The sequence below is a fragment of the Arabidopsis thaliana genome, chromosome 3 (assembly GCF_000001735.4).
Source record: "Arabidopsis thaliana chromosome 3, partial sequence".
Lineage (NCBI taxonomy): Eukaryota > Viridiplantae > Streptophyta > Magnoliopsida > Brassicales > Brassicaceae > Arabidopsis > Arabidopsis thaliana.
In genome coordinates, this window is record NC_003074.8 from 10,738,699 (window position 1) to 10,758,027 (window position 19,329).

At 33.0% G+C, this 19,329-nt stretch overlaps 5 protein-coding genes, 1 long non-coding RNA gene and 1 other non-coding gene across 11 annotated transcripts; 4 read left to right on the plus strand and 3 right to left on the minus strand.

Moving 5' to 3' along the window:
• Positions 1-5: 5 nt before the first annotated feature.
• Positions 6-2,232, minus strand: AT3G28660 (Tetratricopeptide repeat (TPR)-like superfamily protein). Its single transcript, NM_113786.4, has 2 exons — positions 261-2,232; positions 6-186 (listed from the first exon to the last, which is right to left on the minus strand). The coding sequence occupies exon 1, from the start codon at positions 2,214-2,216 to the stop codon at positions 702-704; it is 1,515 nt and encodes a 504-aa protein (NP_189507.2). The 5' UTR covers positions 2,217-2,232; the 3' UTR covers positions 6-186; positions 261-701.
• A 2,838-nt stretch (positions 2,233-5,070) lies between these two features.
• On the plus strand, positions 5,071-8,504 carry AT3G28670 (oxidoreductase, zinc-binding dehydrogenase family protein). Of its 3 annotated transcripts, none has more exons than NM_001338964.1 (12): positions 5,071-5,292; positions 5,432-5,565; positions 5,654-5,866; positions 5,961-6,056; positions 6,264-6,352; positions 6,436-6,564; positions 6,732-6,852; positions 7,169-7,253; positions 7,353-7,462; positions 7,547-7,695; positions 7,794-7,890; positions 7,980-8,465. In NM_001338964.1, exons 1-12 carry the CDS (start codon positions 5,193-5,195, stop codon positions 8,283-8,285), a joined length of 1,629 nt encoding a protein of 542 aa, NP_001327530.1. In that variant the 5' UTR covers positions 5,071-5,192; the 3' UTR covers positions 8,286-8,465. The 3 variants fall into 3 exon arrangements, with proteins under 3 accessions (NP_001327530.1, NP_566839.1, NP_001327529.1); NM_113787.3 differs by having other exon boundaries at positions 5,079-5,292; positions 5,482-5,565; positions 7,980-8,504; NM_001338965.1 differs by lacking the exon at positions 5,071-5,292 and having other exon boundaries at positions 5,337-5,565.
• Positions 8,505-9,119: 615 nt separating this feature from the next.
• Positions 9,120-9,296, minus strand: AT3G28674 (uncharacterized protein; the record flags this gene model as incomplete). The annotated part of the gene is made up of 1 exon (NM_001125260.1): positions 9,120-9,296. The coding sequence occupies one exon, from the start codon at positions 9,294-9,296 to the stop codon at positions 9,120-9,122; it is 177 nt and encodes a 58-aa protein (NP_001118732.1).
• Positions 9,297-10,052: 756 nt separating this feature from the next.
• AT3G28680 (Serine carboxypeptidase S28 family protein) lies at positions 10,053-11,036 on the minus strand (the record flags this gene model as incomplete). Its single annotated transcript, NM_113788.1, has 5 exons — positions 10,835-11,036; positions 10,643-10,755; positions 10,394-10,554; positions 10,205-10,296; positions 10,053-10,085 (listed from the first exon to the last, which is right to left on the minus strand). Exons 1-5 carry the CDS (start codon positions 11,033-11,035, stop codon positions 10,053-10,055), a joined length of 600 nt encoding a protein of 199 aa, NP_189509.1. The 5' UTR covers position 11,036.
• A 978-nt stretch (positions 11,037-12,014) lies between these two features.
• On the plus strand, positions 12,015-12,218 carry AT3G05555. Its single transcript, NR_141184.1, has one exon. It is a non-coding gene; the product is annotated as an other RNA (long non-coding RNA).
• Positions 12,219-13,732: 1,514 nt separating this feature from the next.
• Positions 13,733-13,805, plus strand: AT3G28685. Its single transcript has one exon. It is a non-coding gene; the product is annotated as a tRNA-Ala (tRNA).
• A 2,304-nt stretch (positions 13,806-16,109) lies between these two features.
• Positions 16,110-19,187, plus strand: AT3G28690 (Protein kinase superfamily protein; the record flags this gene model as incomplete). Of its 3 annotated transcripts, none has more annotated exons than NM_001035713.4 (6): positions 16,110-16,921; positions 17,212-17,537; positions 17,629-17,764; positions 17,862-17,998; positions 18,089-18,212; positions 18,297-19,187. In NM_001035713.4, 6 exons carry the CDS (start codon positions 16,714-16,716, stop codon positions 18,794-18,796), a joined length of 1,431 nt encoding a protein of 476 aa, NP_001030790.3. The 3 variants fall into 3 exon arrangements, with proteins under 3 accessions (NP_001030790.3, NP_189510.2, NP_001154651.1); NM_001161179.1 differs by having other exon boundaries at positions 16,714-16,768; positions 18,297-18,796; NM_113789.4 differs by having other exon boundaries at positions 16,110-17,537.
• Between the last annotated feature and the right edge of the window lie 142 nt (positions 19,188-19,329).

Sequence of the window (19,329 nt, forward strand, 5' to 3'; positions counted from 1 at the left end):
TATTGAGTGTTCTGTTAAACAAGATCCTAAATTTATTAAAGATCAAAATTTTACAAGTCAAACAAAATTTCTAAGGAGCACAACATAACTTAAGACAGCAACTGATAAAAAAGACAAGCGGGTACCTGGTTAAACCATTGTTCCTGAGCGAAGAAAAGACACACACCCTTTTGAATCACCGGTTACCTGCAGTAACAGGTTTGATTAGTATACAGAAACAAGAAAATAGAAAAATATCTCATGAGCTTTTTATGTCTTACATTCTATATTCAGCTTTTCAATGCGAAAAGTCTCAGTTCTCTCTACTCTCTAGATGGTAATAGGTGTGCCCAAACACCATGCTATTTTGAAATGTAGCTACAGTTTTTCCTTTCTTTTGCCCATGCACTTCTCTTTCAATGTTAGATACCATCAAGTCTGAATCTGACACTTCTTTGCAACGCCACTCTCAGGGGGCCTTGTGAGAGGTTCATCATTGTCTTCAGGCCTTCCTTAAGTTTCCAGTTCAAGTTTTGAGGGGTCAAAGGTTATCATTTGATATATAAGGTATAGAACTGCGCCATGTCCAGAAGCTCCTCTTGATTCTCATAGTAATTTTTTTTTCCATCCCCACATAGCCTTTGCACAACCCTCCAGTGTGTATTGCAGGTTACAGGTGCGCAGCAGAGTCTGTAGAAACAAGAGGACTCTATGAGAAAGTGCTAGAGAATCTGCGACGCATCAACAGATAGGAGATGAATCAGTGTGTGAATTTGCAGCAGGTTTGGGTGTGACACATCTCCCGAAACAAATTTGGTTACAATTCCATCCACTTCTAACAGACTCCATCCTGGTGTCTTTCTTATCCCTCTCTGCTCTATCATCCCACGAACTTTAAATGCCTCGGGATTTCGTTGAACACTAAAGTATATATTAGATAGTTGAACAAGAGCTGCTTCCTCTTCCTCCACATTTCCTTTCTCCAAGTCAAGAAGATTTTGAACAGCTAGTTCTCCGAGTTCAACATTCTTGTGCGTTCGACAACCATTCAGTAAAGCACCCCAAACAGATGCAAGCGGTTTCATTGGCATTTTCTCAATAAGATCAAGTGCATCATCTAATCTTCCAGCTCTGCACATCAAATCTACTATACAGCTGTAGTGCTCATGCTTTGGAGTAATTCCGTATCGAGCTTCCATATTTTCTAACATTGTTCTGCCTTCTTCAAGAAATCCTCCATGAGCACAAGCGGCTAAGACCCCAAGAAGAACTACACTATCAGGCTTAATACCATCTTCTCGTTCAATCCGGTCCAAACACGTCGTAGCTTTCTTTGCATAACCGTAAGCCGCATATCCTCCAATTAAGGCTGCCCATGAGAAGACATTCCTTCTAGTCAACTTTTCAAAAACTTCCACAGCCGTCTCTATGCAACCACACTTAGCATACATGTCAACCAAAGCCGTTCCTACAAACACATCAGACTCAATCCATCTCTTCTTCTTAACAAACTCATGAATCCACTTCCCCTGAGCTAAAGCCCCAACTTGTGCACAAGCCGTTAATGCTGTAGTAACCGAAAACTCATCAGGCTCTATTCCTCTAACCAACATCTCCTTAAACACCTCCAACCCCTCAGAACCTAAACCACATCTAACATACCCATTCATCAAAACATCCCATTTCACAACATCTGGTTGTGGAATTTCATCGAACACCTTGCGTGCATCAAACAACAATTTATCTTCCACATAAATCCTCAAAACTCCAGTCTGTACATGACCATCCGATAAAAAGACACCATTTTTAACAACCCAACAATGAATTTGCTTACCCACAGAGAAGAAACAAGCTTTTAAACACGCAACAATCAAGAAATGAAACGTGAGATAACTAGGAGTTATATCTTCTTCTTCTTCCTTCACCATTAATAGAAAATATCGTAAACCCAGGTGAGGCTGAGAGCTTCTGGAGCAGATTCTTATCATAGTATCGTAAACGAATGAGTTAGGAATCTCAATCGAATCGAATATAGAGGAAGCGTAGTGAAAGTGTTTGTTTAAATTGGGAAGATGGAGAAAAGCTGTGAGAAGTTTGCTAATTGCGTAAGTGTTTCGATGGAGGCCATGGATGATGAATAGAGAATGTGTTGATTTGATTTGCTTCACTGTGTTGCAACGTTGGCTTGCGAGAATCAAACTCTTCCATGATTGATGGAAGCTTGAGACGACGCTCATCGTCTATGTTGACGTCGATGTCATTTGGTTTAGAAGCGCGTTATTTAACGGTTCATTTTTTTAAAAAACGGCACGATGTTTGGTTGATAAAGACATCAAGATGTGCATATGTGTGAACATAAGAGCAAGATGTGCATAAAAACAACAATGTATTTTGAATTGACAATTAGATAAATGCATTATAGACTGATAGTCTTAATTAGCTAAGTTATTGTATAATTATCGGGAATCCAAAATCAGTTAGTGTATTTTGAACCATGAAAAAACACAGATATTCCAATCAACGATTTTTTGTATCGAAATTTGTTATATCCGTAAGATAATTAAAGACAAAAATTTATTTTCTAACTTTAATAACAAACACATATACGTTTTTGTAAAAGAGTTGATGAAGATATATGAAAATTAGATGGAAATTTGGATTGCCTTCAAAATTTAAGAATTAATTTATTGTTGTTGTTATGATAGATTCAGTTAGGATTTTGTTTTGAGAATTAATTTTGTAAATGTAGTTTGGATTTATAAACCTAGCAAAATTATATTTCTAAAAGGTATAGAAATATATACTAATGTGTTAATCTAATATCAGATTACATGTTCATGAATAATATTTCACTTAAACTATTGTTTTTTCGTTTTTAAATTAATTAAATCACTATATAACATATTTTTGTATTTGAAGATATATATATAATAAGGGATAATATGTTGGAAGTAATATTCATATGCAAATGTACCATTACTTGCAAATACAAAAATATGATAAATAGTGTTATAGTTAGTTTGAAAATAACAGAAAATAAAAATGTTTATTTTTAATGCGTGGAAAGAGACGATAGATAAGGAAGGAGTACAGTACATCTTGTTAACTTTTTAGAATTTTGACCTTTTTTATTACATAATTTACTGCATGCAATTTCATAGTCCTATTTAAACTCGTCGGAGGGTTACTTGTCAGTCCACAAAACTCACAATTATGAAAAAATGCAAATTTCTTTCGCGTCTAGTTCAAATGTCTATTTTTATAATAGAATAAATTTGGAAAATAGCCTCTTTTTGAGTTTTCATTGAAAAATACCTTATAACCTTTTTCTTTTTTAAAACCTATTTTTAAGTAGATTAAGTTACTTAAATAGACTTACTAAAAATTAGTAATAATTAATAATAATTGATACTTAAATTAAAAATTTATTAATTAAGAAGATCCCTTGCAAAAAACTGATGCATTAAACGGTATAACATGGTGGAAACAAGAGTGGCAAGTCCAACGTGTGTGGGCTAACACTAATTTAGCAAAGATAGTGGCAACTTTAAATGAGTTCAAATTTGGATTTCCATTGGTCCTTATTCTGCAATTCAAGTCACTGGTTTGTTCAAACCATTGAAACTATCGTTGGTTTGTAGCATTGGAGAACCATTCACTTGACACAAAGACACCAAAAACAACATTTCTCTTTCGCATCTAACAAAAACTTTTATGGCTATGTCTAACAATGAAAAACATAAGAAAGTAACATCTATCGTTATTCGTAACGTAAGATGTATCGCAACGTATCGTAAGGAAAAGTAAAGAAAGTTCCTAAATAGAATATTAATGTGGAGAAAAAATTTAGTATTAAAAAATTTAAAGCTCAAACCAAATACAAAAGAAAGTAAAAAACAAAGCTCAAACATAATCTAAAACAAGAAAAAGACTATCTTCTTAGATATTATATTATAAATTTTAATATAAATAAATAAACTATCTTTATTTTTTAAAAATAGTAATTTGAAATCGTTTTTTTCTTCTATATTTCGAATTTAATTTTGATTTACTAAAAACACAGGGGTTTTTAAAATCTGGATAAAATTGTCATTTTATATATTTGAAATTGTAGTTTTTATTAAAAATCGAAAAAGGTGTATTTTTCAAACAAAAACTCATAAATATGGTAGTTTTCAAAATCACCCTTTATAATATTACAGTCATTAATACTAGATGATTATCGACTTTAAGCGTCTTCTTTAATAAATCTCCTAAGATGATTCTTTGTGTTGTTTTCTATATTTGAATTGTTACTTTGTAATTGTTTTGGAAATATTGTTTTAAGAAAATATTTTTTGGTATAATCTCAAATTCTTATGAATGATAAACAATAGTTAGCTATTAAACTAGAGTTTGTAACTTTTGAAATAGTATAAATGTTATAGTCAATGATTTATTACATTTGCTAGAGAACCGAACCAAAACATTTTCGATTACTTTTAGTACAAATTTTAAAAACCAAAATGAATGATCTGTTGGGTTTACCCGAAGATTCAGAGCTAAAAATTAGCATGAGCCCTATTCAAAAATACATGAATGGCCACAAAATATTTAAGTTTGCCATTTTATAAGTATCATGTATCCAAAAAACTTTATCATTAATTTTTGACAATCTATATAACCAACCAAAATTAAATGTTTTAACATTAATTGTAAAATAAAAATATCCATATAATTTCCACATTTAATAATATAAATATTTTAAAAAATTTAGTTAAGACATATTTAAATTAATATTAATAAAAATTTAAAATATTATTAATCCACCACTTCAATACTGGTTAAATCTTCATTTAATTATATTTTAATACCATCAATACGAGACATATCAAAATAAACTGATTTATATAATATTGTGTAAAATAAAATTTATTTTATAATATATAATAGTTATTTAATGACAGTTGTACACTTAACGAAATATAACCATTCTAAACTATAAATATAAATATTTTAGAAAATAATATAATTTACAACTTTTAATATATAATATATAATTATAAAAATCTTAAAATCACAAATGTTTAAAAACAAATCTATTTTGTTAGAGTAAAATTTAAGACCCGAATTGAACCAACCCGACTAGAATGGATAATCGAATGTCCAAGCCATCCGGCCTGCACTGTGTTTAAACCGATCGAGCCCTAAATGTATCGGTGACTGATGAGTTAATGAGAGAGACACCAGTCAACGGTTCAACAAAACGGACCTTCTTCATCTTCTTCCCCAACAATTACTCAATTCTAAAAAGGAACGATCTTTCGAAAACAGGTAACGTTTCTCTCTATTTCACCTCTTCAATTTCTTCGCAAAGTGTTCTCTTTTCCGCTTTAGGGATTCAATTCCGTTTCTGGGTTTTTGAATTTCGACAAGGATTTATCTGATTTCGATGAAAATTCTCCATCTTTAGGTTTCGTTAATTCTGGGATTTCGGAAAGATATAATCTTTGGCTGTTGCAGATAATGGTGAAAGCAGTGGTTGGAGAAGATACTAGACTTACTTCTGTTGAAGATCGTCTCTCTCACTCAGCTATTCCTGCTGAAGTAATGCTTAATTCATTGTTATTGTAAATGCATGTTGTTGGCTCTGTATTGAGATTTTTGATGTGATTTTCATTTATTTTGAGCATAGGTGGGTCTTGTGATAGGGAAGCTTAGCTCTGTTCTGGATCGTGGATTTGTCTTTGATTTGATTCCTACACCAAGTAACGATGATGGTGAACCAGCATGCGCGGTTTTGGAGACCAAAGATGATAAAAGGAAGCCTTCTAAGTCTAAATCTCAGTCATCTGAGTCGTCTTCTTTATCGATTGATTCAGATTGGGTTGCAGAACATGCTCGACAGGTTTGCTATTGTTGTGCATTTTGTGACTACCATTTTTGTTGTTAGATGTATGTGTATGGTTTATGATATTAACAATGGCATTGTGATGGATCAGGTATCGAGAATGCTGTTGGGTGGCATGAAGGTTGTTGGTATCTATGTATGGGCTAGTGACATTGCTTTTAAGAATTCTACTATGATCCTTTGCCAGGTAACTTTGTTGGAGATTTGTTTTCTTGCAGTAAATTTCAGTTGAGATCATTCTGGTAGGTGCCCGTATGATTGTCTTGGAAATAGGAGATTTCTTATGATTGTGTCTTTGCGCTGATAATTTGAGATTTAGGCTTAATGAGTTAATCTTATGGATGCTACTAAAACTCTCATGTTGATGGGTTTAAGTTATGGGAACATTTATCAGGCTATGAAGGCAGTTTCGGATGCAATACGACATTTGGATCCTAGCTTGAATGAAGCTCTTCTTATTCACATATGTTACAGTCCGAGGAGGTATTCCACATTTTAAGGATTTAGTTTGTAGAAATTTAGTGAATTATCAGGTACTTAAAGTAAAGATGATGAAATGTTTGTAGATGGAATTGCCGAACTTGTTTGCTGAGTTCAAGTATTACATCAAGTAATCTTCGACCTTGTGACTTTAAGCTGGGAAAGGTGTTAAGTTCTCTACAGAGGTTTAGGTGCAGCTACAACTTTAGTTTCAGGTATGTCATTGCATTTAGATTTAGCTTATGTTCATGTTTTAGAAGCATTCAGGCGCATTCATCTGAGTCTTCTGAATGCAGTATCTATGAACTCTTTTTTCTTTCTTTTTTTGTATTTATTCCTGACCTCATTCTATTGATTGTTTTCTTCACTTTTACACAAGTAGATTACCAATTTACGGTGAGGGTGGGTCAAGTGCACAAACGTTTACTGATACCATCCGTAAAGAACTTGCAATTCATGCAAAGGAGCTAAATAGTGCAAATGCAATGATTGATGGAGACTTGGTGAGGAGACAGTAATCCCTATGCTTTTTTATATGTTTCTGTGTTAACAAAATTACTAGATGTTGAATTTTTGAATCGTTTTGGAGCATGAAAATCTTGAGGTTTTGAGTGATTTAATTTGTTACTATCGTTTAGTTAAGTTATCCTTGTGAATGGCGTCTGTCTGAAACACATCAACCATTGCTATTAGTCTGTTTGAATATAGTTTCTTTGTAGGCATTGCTTTGGCGCTTAAATTATGTAGTCTACTACTAAGGGAGATATATCGGCTGGAAATAACCGTCTCTTGTTTGTAATTAACTTTGTTGGACTGAAGGTGCATAACGACGAGCCTTGTAACACGGATGGTGAACATGAAATTGAATTGTTATTCCCATTCATGAAAGATACTCGTGCTGAGGGTATGTTTTTCTCACTCTAATTTAGACACAGTGATTTGGTTTGCTATGAGGCTTGTCTTTGGACGATTGTATCTAATATTACGGTGTAATGTTGAGAAGCATCAACTGCAAAGAACGTTACTGGAATTCTACTCTTCACTGGTTCTGTATTCTCTTACGCCTACTTGAACGTGAAAGAACCAGTTTCACAAGCTATTGCTGATATTAAGGTACTGCAACGATGTCTCGTGTCAGTTCTACCGGACTTACTGAAATTTAAAAAGTTTTGTTGATGGTGGTATATTTCTCTTCAGGCTGACATTATTAGAAGTCTGCAAAGTAGATTGGACATTATCTGTGATGAGTCCGAGCAGGATCTCAATCCAACTGATGTGGGAGACAATGAAAATGCAGACGGGATGTCGAAAATTCCCATCTCCAAACTTATCCTCAATTCATCTATGTGAGTCAGTTGCTAAACATATCGTTTCTGAATAGTCTAGTTATCATTAATGTTTACTGGAACTCGAAATAAGTTAACTTCTCAATGTTTGTAAACAGAAAAGCGTGCCATCTCCGTCTTCCCAGGAGAGTTCTTGTTCCGTGGCTGTCCGGTATGTTCATCTGCGATTATCTACAGCCGTTCGAATCACTCGAGGTATATTAGCCACCTGCAATGTCTTAAATTCTTTACGCTTTGTTGAACTCTTCTTCCAAATATTAATACACATTTTGTTTTCTGAAAAGGTGGTAAAAGAACGGTGTATCGAGTTGATGTCCATGGAACATTCTTCTATAGACGAATCAAAGATTTCAGAAGTGGAAACCGAAACGTCTTTATTGATCGCGGAATCAATGTGGGACGTGATATCTCCTGCGACATCTGCTTCCAGCTTCTGCCTAGGAGGGAATGTGGAAAGGACAACGGATGGTGAAGACGAAACCAAGAGAACGAGTAACGCAAGTACTGCATCAAATGTCCCGATTTTGGTCGGGATTTTCGTACTTTTACTCTCAATTGTATTAGGATTCATGCTTTACCAGAGCGATTAGCTAATATCACAAGTGACAAGTCTCTGTTTTGATCAAACCACAAATGAACTTACTTTTGTTTCCCGCATTAGAGTAGAAGAGAGACTATTCTTCTCGTCGGAGAAAATATACAAAACCGTGCCTCTTTATATTTGAGGATACCTTCAATCAATTTAGTACATTTTTTTTTGGATTTTGCAACTGAGCTTCAATCTCAAGAACCTTTTGTTAGATACGAGAAAGAAGAATGTGGCAATCACACCCATGAAAATAAAATTGGTAGAGTGAGACTCAGACTCATATTGTGGAAATCCGGGTTTAGTGGTGTTGAACATTGTGGTGGTGAGTGTTTAAGTTGTTCTTCTTATATAAACGCATTTCAATCATCTATATAGAATTTAAAAGTTCTTATTAATTAAAAAGTTACGGATGTTAGTTCGATAGAGTATCGATTTTACTAAAAGAAGAATGAGAAACATTGGAGGTTGAAAAAGTTATTATGGTATTTAGAGGGAATTTGAGATGAGTGTAGCACCTTCCTTTCAAAAGTGAAAGGGAAAGGCGTAAGATTTTTGTTGTCTTGAGTTAGTGCAAGAATGGTTGACGGATTTACAAAATTTTTTACTAAATAAATACTTGTATTTTTTTTTGGGATTGAGGTTATCGTTTGATGGCGGAGAAAAATGGAAGCTTTAAAATTTGGTTAACTGAAAGTGTTTTCATTGCTTAGACCTATAGCTTCTTTTGGTTAATGATGAACATGGAGTAGCTTGTTTACTACTTAACATAAGGCATACATTTGTTCATTCTTATGTTTTGCTTCTTTTTTTTCTTATGTTTTACTTTTTTTCCAGATTATTGCTCGACGCGTGGACGAGCTTGTTCGCGGTGGTCTAGGCAGTAGCACACTGTCGCGACCACCACGATCACAAATGCAACTGACGCCATGACTCCGAACAGCACCACTAAGCCGGAAGAAGAGTGAGACTGATGTGGTGGAAGCGGAAAGTCTTGATTCGTTGAGTTAATCATGGTGAGTGAGTTGCTTTTCCTTCTCTCTTCTTCTTATCATTATATAAAACAGTGAAGATCAAAACCTGCAAACTACTGTGAATTGCCAAGAGTGTCAATTGTAGTTGAAAAAGTGTTTTTGGTTTTTCTAATAAGTTTGAGATAAACGTATTACCTAGAATTCAAAAGTGATAGGGCCGTTAAAAAATTTCCGAATTGTTGATCTTTATAGGTTTTGAATTGTTGATCTTTTATTGGGAATTCTGAATAATGACAAAGCCTGCCTCGTTGCCCGATTCCAATGAAACTGTCTTTAAGTCACGTTGCATATTAATTCATAATCATTAAAAGTATTTGATATGAAAATTATATCAAAACATTTGTTTTGTTAATAAAATGTGAAAAACGTAAATATATCAACTTTTTTCCAAAATAATAATCAATTAGAAACATATGAGTATTTAACTATTTATAAATTTTCTTTACTGTTTAGCTTTGTATTGAGATATGGAAAAATGGTATGGAGAACCAAAGATCGACCGAGACGACAAGGCTAAAATATGAGTCTTGAAAACATTATTTTTCATTCTTATGTTTTGCTTGGTTTTTACTTATTATTTGTTTGGGACGAGTTGGAAGATGCAAGCTAAGACTCGCTCAACTCAGGGATGTTTCTTAACATTTTGAAGGTTTGAGTGGTTTTGTAGATACATCCACTTATGTATTGATTGAACATTTTAAATAAATTATAACTTGTAATTTTATTTAAATGGATGCTTAAGTAGACAATGTCACACTGATATGGATAGTCTGGATAGAGAGAAAACTTTTCTATTATATATTGACTAGGGAAATTCCGGGCTACAAAACACAATTGTTGTGTATATTAACTACTAGATTTTAATATATTTTGTAACAGAAAACTTCACCTGCCATCCCCATGCCCTATCGTCATTTGTCATCTGATACGACGGCGACGACATACCATAACAAGAAATATTTCCTCTAGAAGCAACCACACCTGCGACGAAGAAACTTTTATGAAGCCTCATCATCATGCCGAGCTATTTATCCCTCAGCATTATTTGGATATAACAAAAGGAATAAAAAAAAAGTACCTGCGAAGATCTGGTCTAGTAGATCACTCTTAGTGTTTGGTGGGCTTGTGTTAATAGCCTCACACAACCTGGCAACCGAGAACTGATTGTCGCTGTATTGAGCTGTCCTCGCGTATATGTAACTCACATAGCTTTTGAGTTCGATAATGTCGTTCAAAGGACTAATAAATCAATATAAAAAGATAAAAAGAATATTAAAATATGATAGATTCTTTTATACTCTCTATAAATTGGGAGAAATCTTTTTACTTGCACAGCTTGAAATTTTTGCTGAGGATTGAGAGACTGTTAGGTTTGGCAGCAATCCTGTCTATTTCATCCCAAGATTTATGTATCTTGTTATGACATTCCTTGCTCATTTCCTTAAGGACAAAATATTAGCAAAACAATATGAGTAATGCATGTTGTTAATAGTATAATTATGGAACTGTTTTAAGTTACCTTGAAAACTTTGGTTACTATGTAAAAGTAACCATGTTTTGGAAGTGTGTCTTCAAAATAGAGGAGGGGGGCTGAGGATGCTAAAGCCCCGAGCGCTATGTATGGGTATTTTAGCTTGAACCAAGCTGCCAACACTTTGTGTACCGCACCATGAAATTGAAAATAAAATAAAATTATTTTTGAAGCATAACATTTTATCATACTAAATTAAATATCCATATAGTGAAAGAGGAATGGAACATTAGGGAAAGTGAGAAGAGCAAATTTCGTTCCAACATTATTTTAGATGTATGTCAATTATTTTTAGCAAGACTAGTAAAAGAATATATAACTATATATTTTCAATATATATATAGCATGTTTAAAAGATATGATACTTATGATCACACTCACCATATAACATTGTTCTGACTTCTGATTTTTTTGTTTATAATTATTTAGAAAACATATATATTGGAATACAAACGGTTTGTTAATATATTAACATTTATGATATTTTAAAGTTAATTAATTTAGTTTTAATATTTTAAATTTTTAGTGTACATGCAAAAATCATGTGATGTTTATTTGACATTTTAAAAATATGTTCGATACTATTTACTTTTTAAAGTAATTTATATTTAGAAATTCCAGTTTAGGAAATAAAAGATTAGTGTATATAGTATTTTGACGTTAATCTATATTTCTCTTTTAATTTATTTTGTAGTCTCTAATATTTAAATTTTATAAGAGATTCATTTTATCTTATTCCAAATTCCCTAGTTCTTTATGTGTAATATCAATTTTGTGATTTTTTCATGTTGAGATATATTTTAATTATTTTTATTTTTCAAAATTATATTACTATCAAATTACTCCATAACTTACATTTTGCAAATTTGATAAGTTAGTTGGATATTTTACCAAAACGCTATTGAGAATGCATGGTTTTCTATATGTTTAAGAATTCATAACTTCATAATGCCAAGTTGTAGCGCGTTTTTTTTTTTGAACTTTGTAGTTTGTACAAATTAGTAGATAATTATGGAATAGATATTTTGCTGGACTAAAAGTTTTTTTTTTTCTTAAGAATTTCAAAAATGATGAAGGTCTTTGGGAAGTTACTTTTGAAAAACCTTTATACAATTCAGAAAGTGGATCCATACCATAGTCATCTTTGCTGCCTTTGATGTCCTTAATCAATTATTGTTAGATCTTCTTGGCATGCATGTGCAGTCTTTCCGCTATTTCCTTTCTTGCTTGCCCGTAGTGCTAGATCCCCCATTAACGTAAGTATTTTAGCTGTTAGCCTACAAAATTGAAAGATTAACTTGACAAAAATGATTGAGTGTTGAATACAGAAGGGACGACAAGTCAATATAAAGATGGAAGATGCAGTGAAACTTGTGAAAGCTATTCTATGTGCGTGTAACTTGTGAAAGATGGAAGTGTAAACGATTTGGCTTTGTAACAGTAATTTGTGTTATTATTTTTTAAGAACATTAATTTGCTTATTGAGAGACTATCATAAATACCTTGGCCCAAGATGTTGAAGTCGTAATATGTGAAAGAGGAAGTGGAAATGATTTGAATTTGTATTACTAACTAGCATTTGGCCCCTGTTATGCAGGGACAACATTGTTTTAAATTATATCTGCTACAACTCTTAACTAAGATTTTTAAAATAAAGCAGACAGCATAAATATACAACAAATTTATTATCATTGACTGAAGAATATACAAAGATTAAGAAAAAGATATAAAGAAGGTACAATTTTTCTACCCAATGAATCAATTGCGATAGACAGTAACTAACAAATCAAGAGTTTAGAAATATAAGAGAGTATAAGTACGAAAATTATGCTGGGTATATACATGTCCGCTTATTTCATCATTAGCTCCAACCAATTGTAATGTGTTCTTCTTCTCATCATCAGTAATTCAGTTTACAAACATTCGTTGACACCCAAAGCTTGGAAGTCTAAAAAAAAATGTAAAATGTGCACAAGTAAGTAATTACATGACGCAGACGCTGCCTTTGAAACAATATCAAAGATATTGCAGATATAAAGAAGTAAAATAAGAGATGACTTTAAAATTGAAGTATTTGTATTAATACAAAAATCTTGCGTGAAAATACAATTGCGGTTTAATACAAAAAAAAATTGCAGATATAAAGAAGTAAAATAAGAGATGAAAGAAGAATAGTAAAAAGTATGAGAATTAATTTACCATTAAAAAAATACTTGAGCTTCGATTAAGATATTAAACTCACCCTTGTTTTAAGGCAACTGTTCAGATGAGAAGCCAAAATTTATCGTTATTCCTTGAGTGTTTGTGAGACGGGAGAATTATAGGCATTGATTGTATTAAAGAATAATCCTATGGAAAAATGGAGATGTATGAGAGAAATCGAATTCAGTCAAATAAAGAAGATACAAAGCAAAAGAAAAAAAAAAAAAGCCATAGAAATCTAGAAGAAGGATATATGATTTTCGAATCTATGGAGAATTCTATATATATAAAACAAAATTACAAACAGAAATAGAAGATGGTAAATTGGTTCATTGAGATGAACAAAATACCTGATTTCTGAGTAATCGATTAATGATGTTGAGAAACCCATCTTTGAGATTTTACACAGTAGTCATGGAGTTTTTGGAAGAGAGAAAGTGGAAATGTGGAGATCGTGGGGATGAAAGAAAAAATCGTTTGACAAAGAAACAAAGTTAAATAAAAACGACACATACTATGCGTGAAAATGAAAGAATAAAAAAATAGTACTAAGCTGATGTGTCAATCACTGAATACATCAGTTATTGGAAAAGTGACTGCTGATTTAGTATATTTAGATTTGTGTTATTATGTTCAGATGAATTATATAATAGTTATTGTACACTGAATAAATTAATATCAAAAGGGGATGTAGCTCAGATGGTAGAGCGCTCGCTTAGCATGCGAGAGGTACGGGGATCGATACCCCGCATCTCCACTTTTCTTTTTCTTATTTTATATTTATACCACCTCAATGTTTCAATAATTGTATAGTTTGAACTGTTTATTTGTTGGAATACTAATGTTAAAAGTTTTAAAAAAAAATCTTGTTAGTAAAACTTGAAATAAAAATTACGTGTTCTATATTTTGTTGTACTTTATTAGTTACTTTACATCTTCGATTAATTAATAATTCTTTTGTAATAATAAAATGTATTTTTGTATATTATTTTTTTAACCAGGCCTTTCCCAAAATCTCCTTCAATTTTAAAACAACCATATTAAATAAGTTGAACTTTGAACCAAAAACATAAGAGAACTAAACTCTTAATTTTATTTCACTAGACCAATATCTTATTAATAAAATGTATATTTGTTACAAAAACAATAAAAATTAAAAAGATAATTGTCCTAACTCCTAACATCACAAGTTTCAACATATTGAAAAAAAACTCAAATTCATCTCTTTTAAAATAAAGCTCTCCCTTTTTTTCTACAAAAGTTTATGTCGCCACCTACTAAGATTATCGGTTTCAATGGCTTTTTCAGCCGGGGTTTCTTTGTTTTAGTCTCTCTAATTTTGATTTCTTATGAGTTTGATGTTATCTGAATCTTATTTTCTTCCAACTATTTCAGATCTAACTCTATAAAGTCTAAATCCTTTATTCTTCTGGATTTGCTGTTTATTTTGTCTCCTTCATCCTTCATCTGCAGCTTTAGTTCCGACTGTTCCAACCATAAAGGCAGGTTTTGTCGATCCTTCAACGCTTCAAATACATATTTTTCACTATTAAAGATCTCGATTTCCTTCCTTTCTTCATAAGACTTTGGGGTAAGAAGAGCCTTGGTTTTATTTTCTTTAGATAGATCTCTAGTCTCAGATATGTTTTTATTTTTTAATTTAATTCGGACTTACACTTATACTTTAGTTTTGAAATCTTTAGTTATGAGTTTGAGAAATTTGGGTTCAGTATCAATGTTGTTGTTTTTTTATATATAATTTTGGATTTTTCCTCCTTTGGATCTATCTTTATTCGAGAGATATCGTTTGCTCGTCGACTTAGTTTTTGGAATGATTGTTTTTTTTGCTGACATATGTATTTCACCATTTGTATTCCATCTCTCTATCAATGAAACTAGTGAAAAAATAAATAAATTAACTCCTCACATCTTGTTGAGTATAAGAGATAGTCATTTAGTTGGTAAGGTTCCATTTCCACTAGAAATATTCATGGTATCGTTATAACGTTATTCAACAACACATATTCTAGATGTTAGATTTGTCTTATATTAAAATCCATAAACAAAACACCTTATACATGTTACCATCGGTCCTTGTACGTTCGCCGCATATCTCCGACTTCTCTCCGCCGTCCACTGGTGACTCTACGCTCACTCTAAAAATCTGTTTACTATATAAAAAAAACTAAACAAAAGAGAGGATTAGATTCATTGGTCTAAGTCTAGAGTCAAGAACACCACCACCACCTGTAATCCCAACAAGTTTAGTTGCCTACCGTTTATCGTTATCTAAAACACCTTAATGTTTCCACGTGTCATCATCTCACAAGAATGTCACAAAAAAGCTTATATTCTTCTAGATGTAACATTAGCATAACTATATCCCAAAAAAGTCTACCCTTTCGTCTTGTTTATTTTAACCTCAATTATTACCTTTTTATACATATAATTATGGGACTATATATGAACTGATTAATACTATTTTCGAATCTTAAAATGAGTTAATAAAGTTATCAACATACACTCATACTCGCTTAAACTAAGATATCTTAACATTTCTAAGATCTAAAGAATAATTTGGTGAAAGAGAACACCAAAATATATCATCAAATTTTACTTAGATTATGTTACAATAAAAAAAAATTAAACATGTCAATTGTAAAAATAACATTACCAATTATTCTTATTTTTCATAGAAAAATTTTATGTACCAAAATAATCTATTTTAAACCACAAACAAAATACATATTAAATTATTATTCCAACTCTTTTTTAATGGTAAGAAATTCAAATACTTGTAGAAGACAACCTTGTTTTGTCATGTGTTATAATATCTATATATTAATTGGAAATTAATTTCTGTTAATTAAATAATATTTTTTAAAGAGCTAATAAATAATATTCTTACATTCAATTTATTGCATTGAATTATTAACATATGGTAAAAAGTTCTTACAAATAAATATATAATTTTTTCGAAAATTGTTATAAAAAAAACTTTATATAATTGGCCAAAGATTATATTGACCAAATCAATCATCATTAAATTTCTATTCTTGTACGCGTATTTTATAACAATTTAAGTAAGATTAGTGTAAACATTATACAAGATTATAAGTTTTCATAAAAATAAGATTTGTAGGCGTACTTTATTTGTTGCCCAAGCTGACCAAATTACTTATCTCTCTTACTCAAGCTGCCCAATCTGCCCGTTGCTGACCACTTTCACTCTCTCTCTCTCTGAAGATGCCCTTTCGTAGCTCTCTAGCTCTCACGCACGCAAAAAAAATCTCCCCTTTTGACTAAAACTTTCTCCACCAATTTGTTTTCTTTTGTTCTTCCTTCTCTTCTTTGTCCCCAATTAAGGAGCTCAAATTCACTTCTACTGAACTGGGTTTTACCATTTGCTTTTGATCTTTGGTTTCTGTTCGATTTTGGAGGAAAAAAGGATCAAACTTTATATTAAGAGAGAATTGGGTTTCGTTGATCTTCATCTTTCTATTGATTTCATTATCTGGGTTTGATCAAAGTTTTGTTTTTTGGTACATAAATATGTGATCAGAGAGAGTGATCTACTCTAGGGTTGATTCGCTTGACTTTTTTTGGTTTTTGAATTATTGGTGTTTGTGTGTTGGCTATGGTGATTTGATTTGGAATTAGGGTTCATGGCTACAAAGTTAGAGTCTTTTAAGGTGGTGGAGAAATTGGGTGTTGAGAAAGGTGAAAAAGGGAAGATGATGAGTAAAAAAAAGAATGTTAAGAAAGATGGAGATGAGAGTGAAAGTGGGTTTTGGTTTAGATTCAAGTTTATCTTTAGTTGTATCTCTTCTAGATCAAAAGTTGATAGTTCCATGAATGCTACTGCTGTTATTGGTATAATCTCTTTCTCCCTTGTATACATATCATAAAGTTTAAAGTTTGTTTGTATTTATGTTTTTGTGTAGATGACAAAGTTGCTTTGAGATTGTTGTTGAGATTATTATCTTTTGCTGACGCTTGATTCTATAACAAGCCTTCATTTCTAGCGTGTAGTATCCTACAATCTGTCCCGTGTTTCTGTCTATCTGCTTCACCTTTTATCTTACTGCTTGAGTGTGGGACTTGGTTTCGTCTATACTTCAATTCTTTAGTGCTCACTTTCTTTTGTTATATATATTTTACAGCAGAACCTAAGAAAGTTATTGAGAAGCTTGAAGGTCATCCAGCTCCGACTAAAGACACTGGCTGTGCGGAGAGCGGTTCCTCAACACCTCTAATGAGCGGGGAATTGAAGTATTCTTCTAAGCTACGGATTTTCATGTTTAACGACCTTAAGTTAGCCACTAGGAATTTCAGACCAGAGTCTCTTCTCGGTGAGGGTGGGTTTGGATGTGTTTTTAAAGGATGGATAGAGGAGAATGGAACTGCACCTGTCAAGCCTGGTACTGGTCTAACTGTAGCTGTCAAAACACTGAACCCAGATGGCCTTCAAGGTCACAAGGAGTGGCTGGTAATGATCAATTTCCTTACCTTGATACTGGTTATGGTTTCGTGCTTTGGTTTCTATGAACAATGTTGATAGTTCTGCTCTTTTTGTGCAGGCTGAAATTAACTTCCTTGGAAACCTTGTTCACCCCAGTCTGGTTAAATTAGTTGGCTACTGCATGGAAGAAGACCAAAGGCTGCTTGTTTACGAGTTTATGCCACGAGGAAGTTTGGAGAACCATCTTTTCAGAAGTATGTCTATCGCAAACCTCTGCACATCTTCTTCTTTCTGAGGGCTTTGAGGTGTCTCGTCTAATTACCATGTTTTTCTTTTTTCATTTGGGTTCAGGGACCTTACCTCTCCCTTGGTCTGTTCGAATGAAAATTGCACTTGGTGCAGCTAAAGGTCTCGCCTTTCTTCACGAAGAAGCTGAGAAGCCAGTCATATATCGAGATTTCAAAACATCTAATATTTTACTGGATGGGGTATGTCTGAAAGCCACTTAACCCGATAACCTCAACTCTGTCCTTTCTCTCTATGTTTATAAATTTTAGAAAAAAATGCTCCCATTGCAGGAATATAATGCAAAGCTCTCTGATTTTGGGCTTGCAAAAGATGCTCCAGACGAGAAAAAATCCCACGTATCAACCCGAGTCATGGGAACTTATGGTTATGCTGCCCCTGAATATGTAATGACTGGTAAGTCAGCTATCTTGAACTTGTTTTTGGTTTTCGCATTATAGATTGAGCTTTTGAACTTAGAAGTTTTAATATGAACATCAGGACATCTGACAACGAAGAGCGATGTATACAGTTTTGGAGTAGTTTTACTTGAAATATTAACTGGACGAAGATCTGTGGATAAAAGTCGGCCGAACGGGGAACAGAACTTGGTAGAATGGGTGAGACCTCATCTCTTAGACAAGAAAAGGTTTTACCGGCTATTAGATCCTCGGTTAGAGGGTCACTACTCGATCAAAGGTGCTCAGAAAGCCACACAAGTAGCGGCGCAATGCCTTAACCGAGACTCCAAAGCCAGACCGAAAATGAGTGAAGTTGTGGAAGCCTTAAAGCCATTACCAAATCTTAAAGACTTTGCTAGCTCTTCTTCTTCTTTCCAAACAATGCAGCCTGTTGCTAAGAACGGAGTCAGAACACAAGGAGGAGGGTTTGTGTCGAGAAATGGACCGCCAATGAGGAGTTTGTCTAGCTTAAACTTGCCTCAAGCATCCCCTTATCGTTATGCCCGTCAATCACCAAAGCCTAAAGGAAAAGAGCCATGACTCCAAAATAGATATTAATTTAGTTCTTCATGTCTGACCAAGGTTTACTGATTTGAGCTGTATGTTCAGCTTTCTGTTTCATCGATCCTTTCCGACTCAAGACGGGGGCTGCAGCCTTTTACTCAGATCAAAAAGATGGTCTGTGGGAAACTGAAGCCTGGCAAGTTTGGAACGTTTCGGATCCTGGTTTGTGTTCTTTGAGTTGAAAAAATATCTTTGGTCCTGAAGGTCTTATGATTTTGATCTTATGATGATTTTAATGTGTAGAAGATGTAAAGTTTGAGAGTGTAAAGTTTCCATAAATGATAAAAACCAGTTGTCTGTAAAACCTTATGTAATATATGTTCTGATATGTATTGATTTTTCATCTTTAACTTGTTTAAATTATAACTAACCCCTATAGTAAATAAAAATCAAAGGTGGAAAAATCCTTTTAATGGATACATAGTAGAAACATTTCAATATTTTAGCTATAAAACTTTTATTAACATAAGCAAATGTAGCATCACTAGATTTTAATCCGCGGCACACCG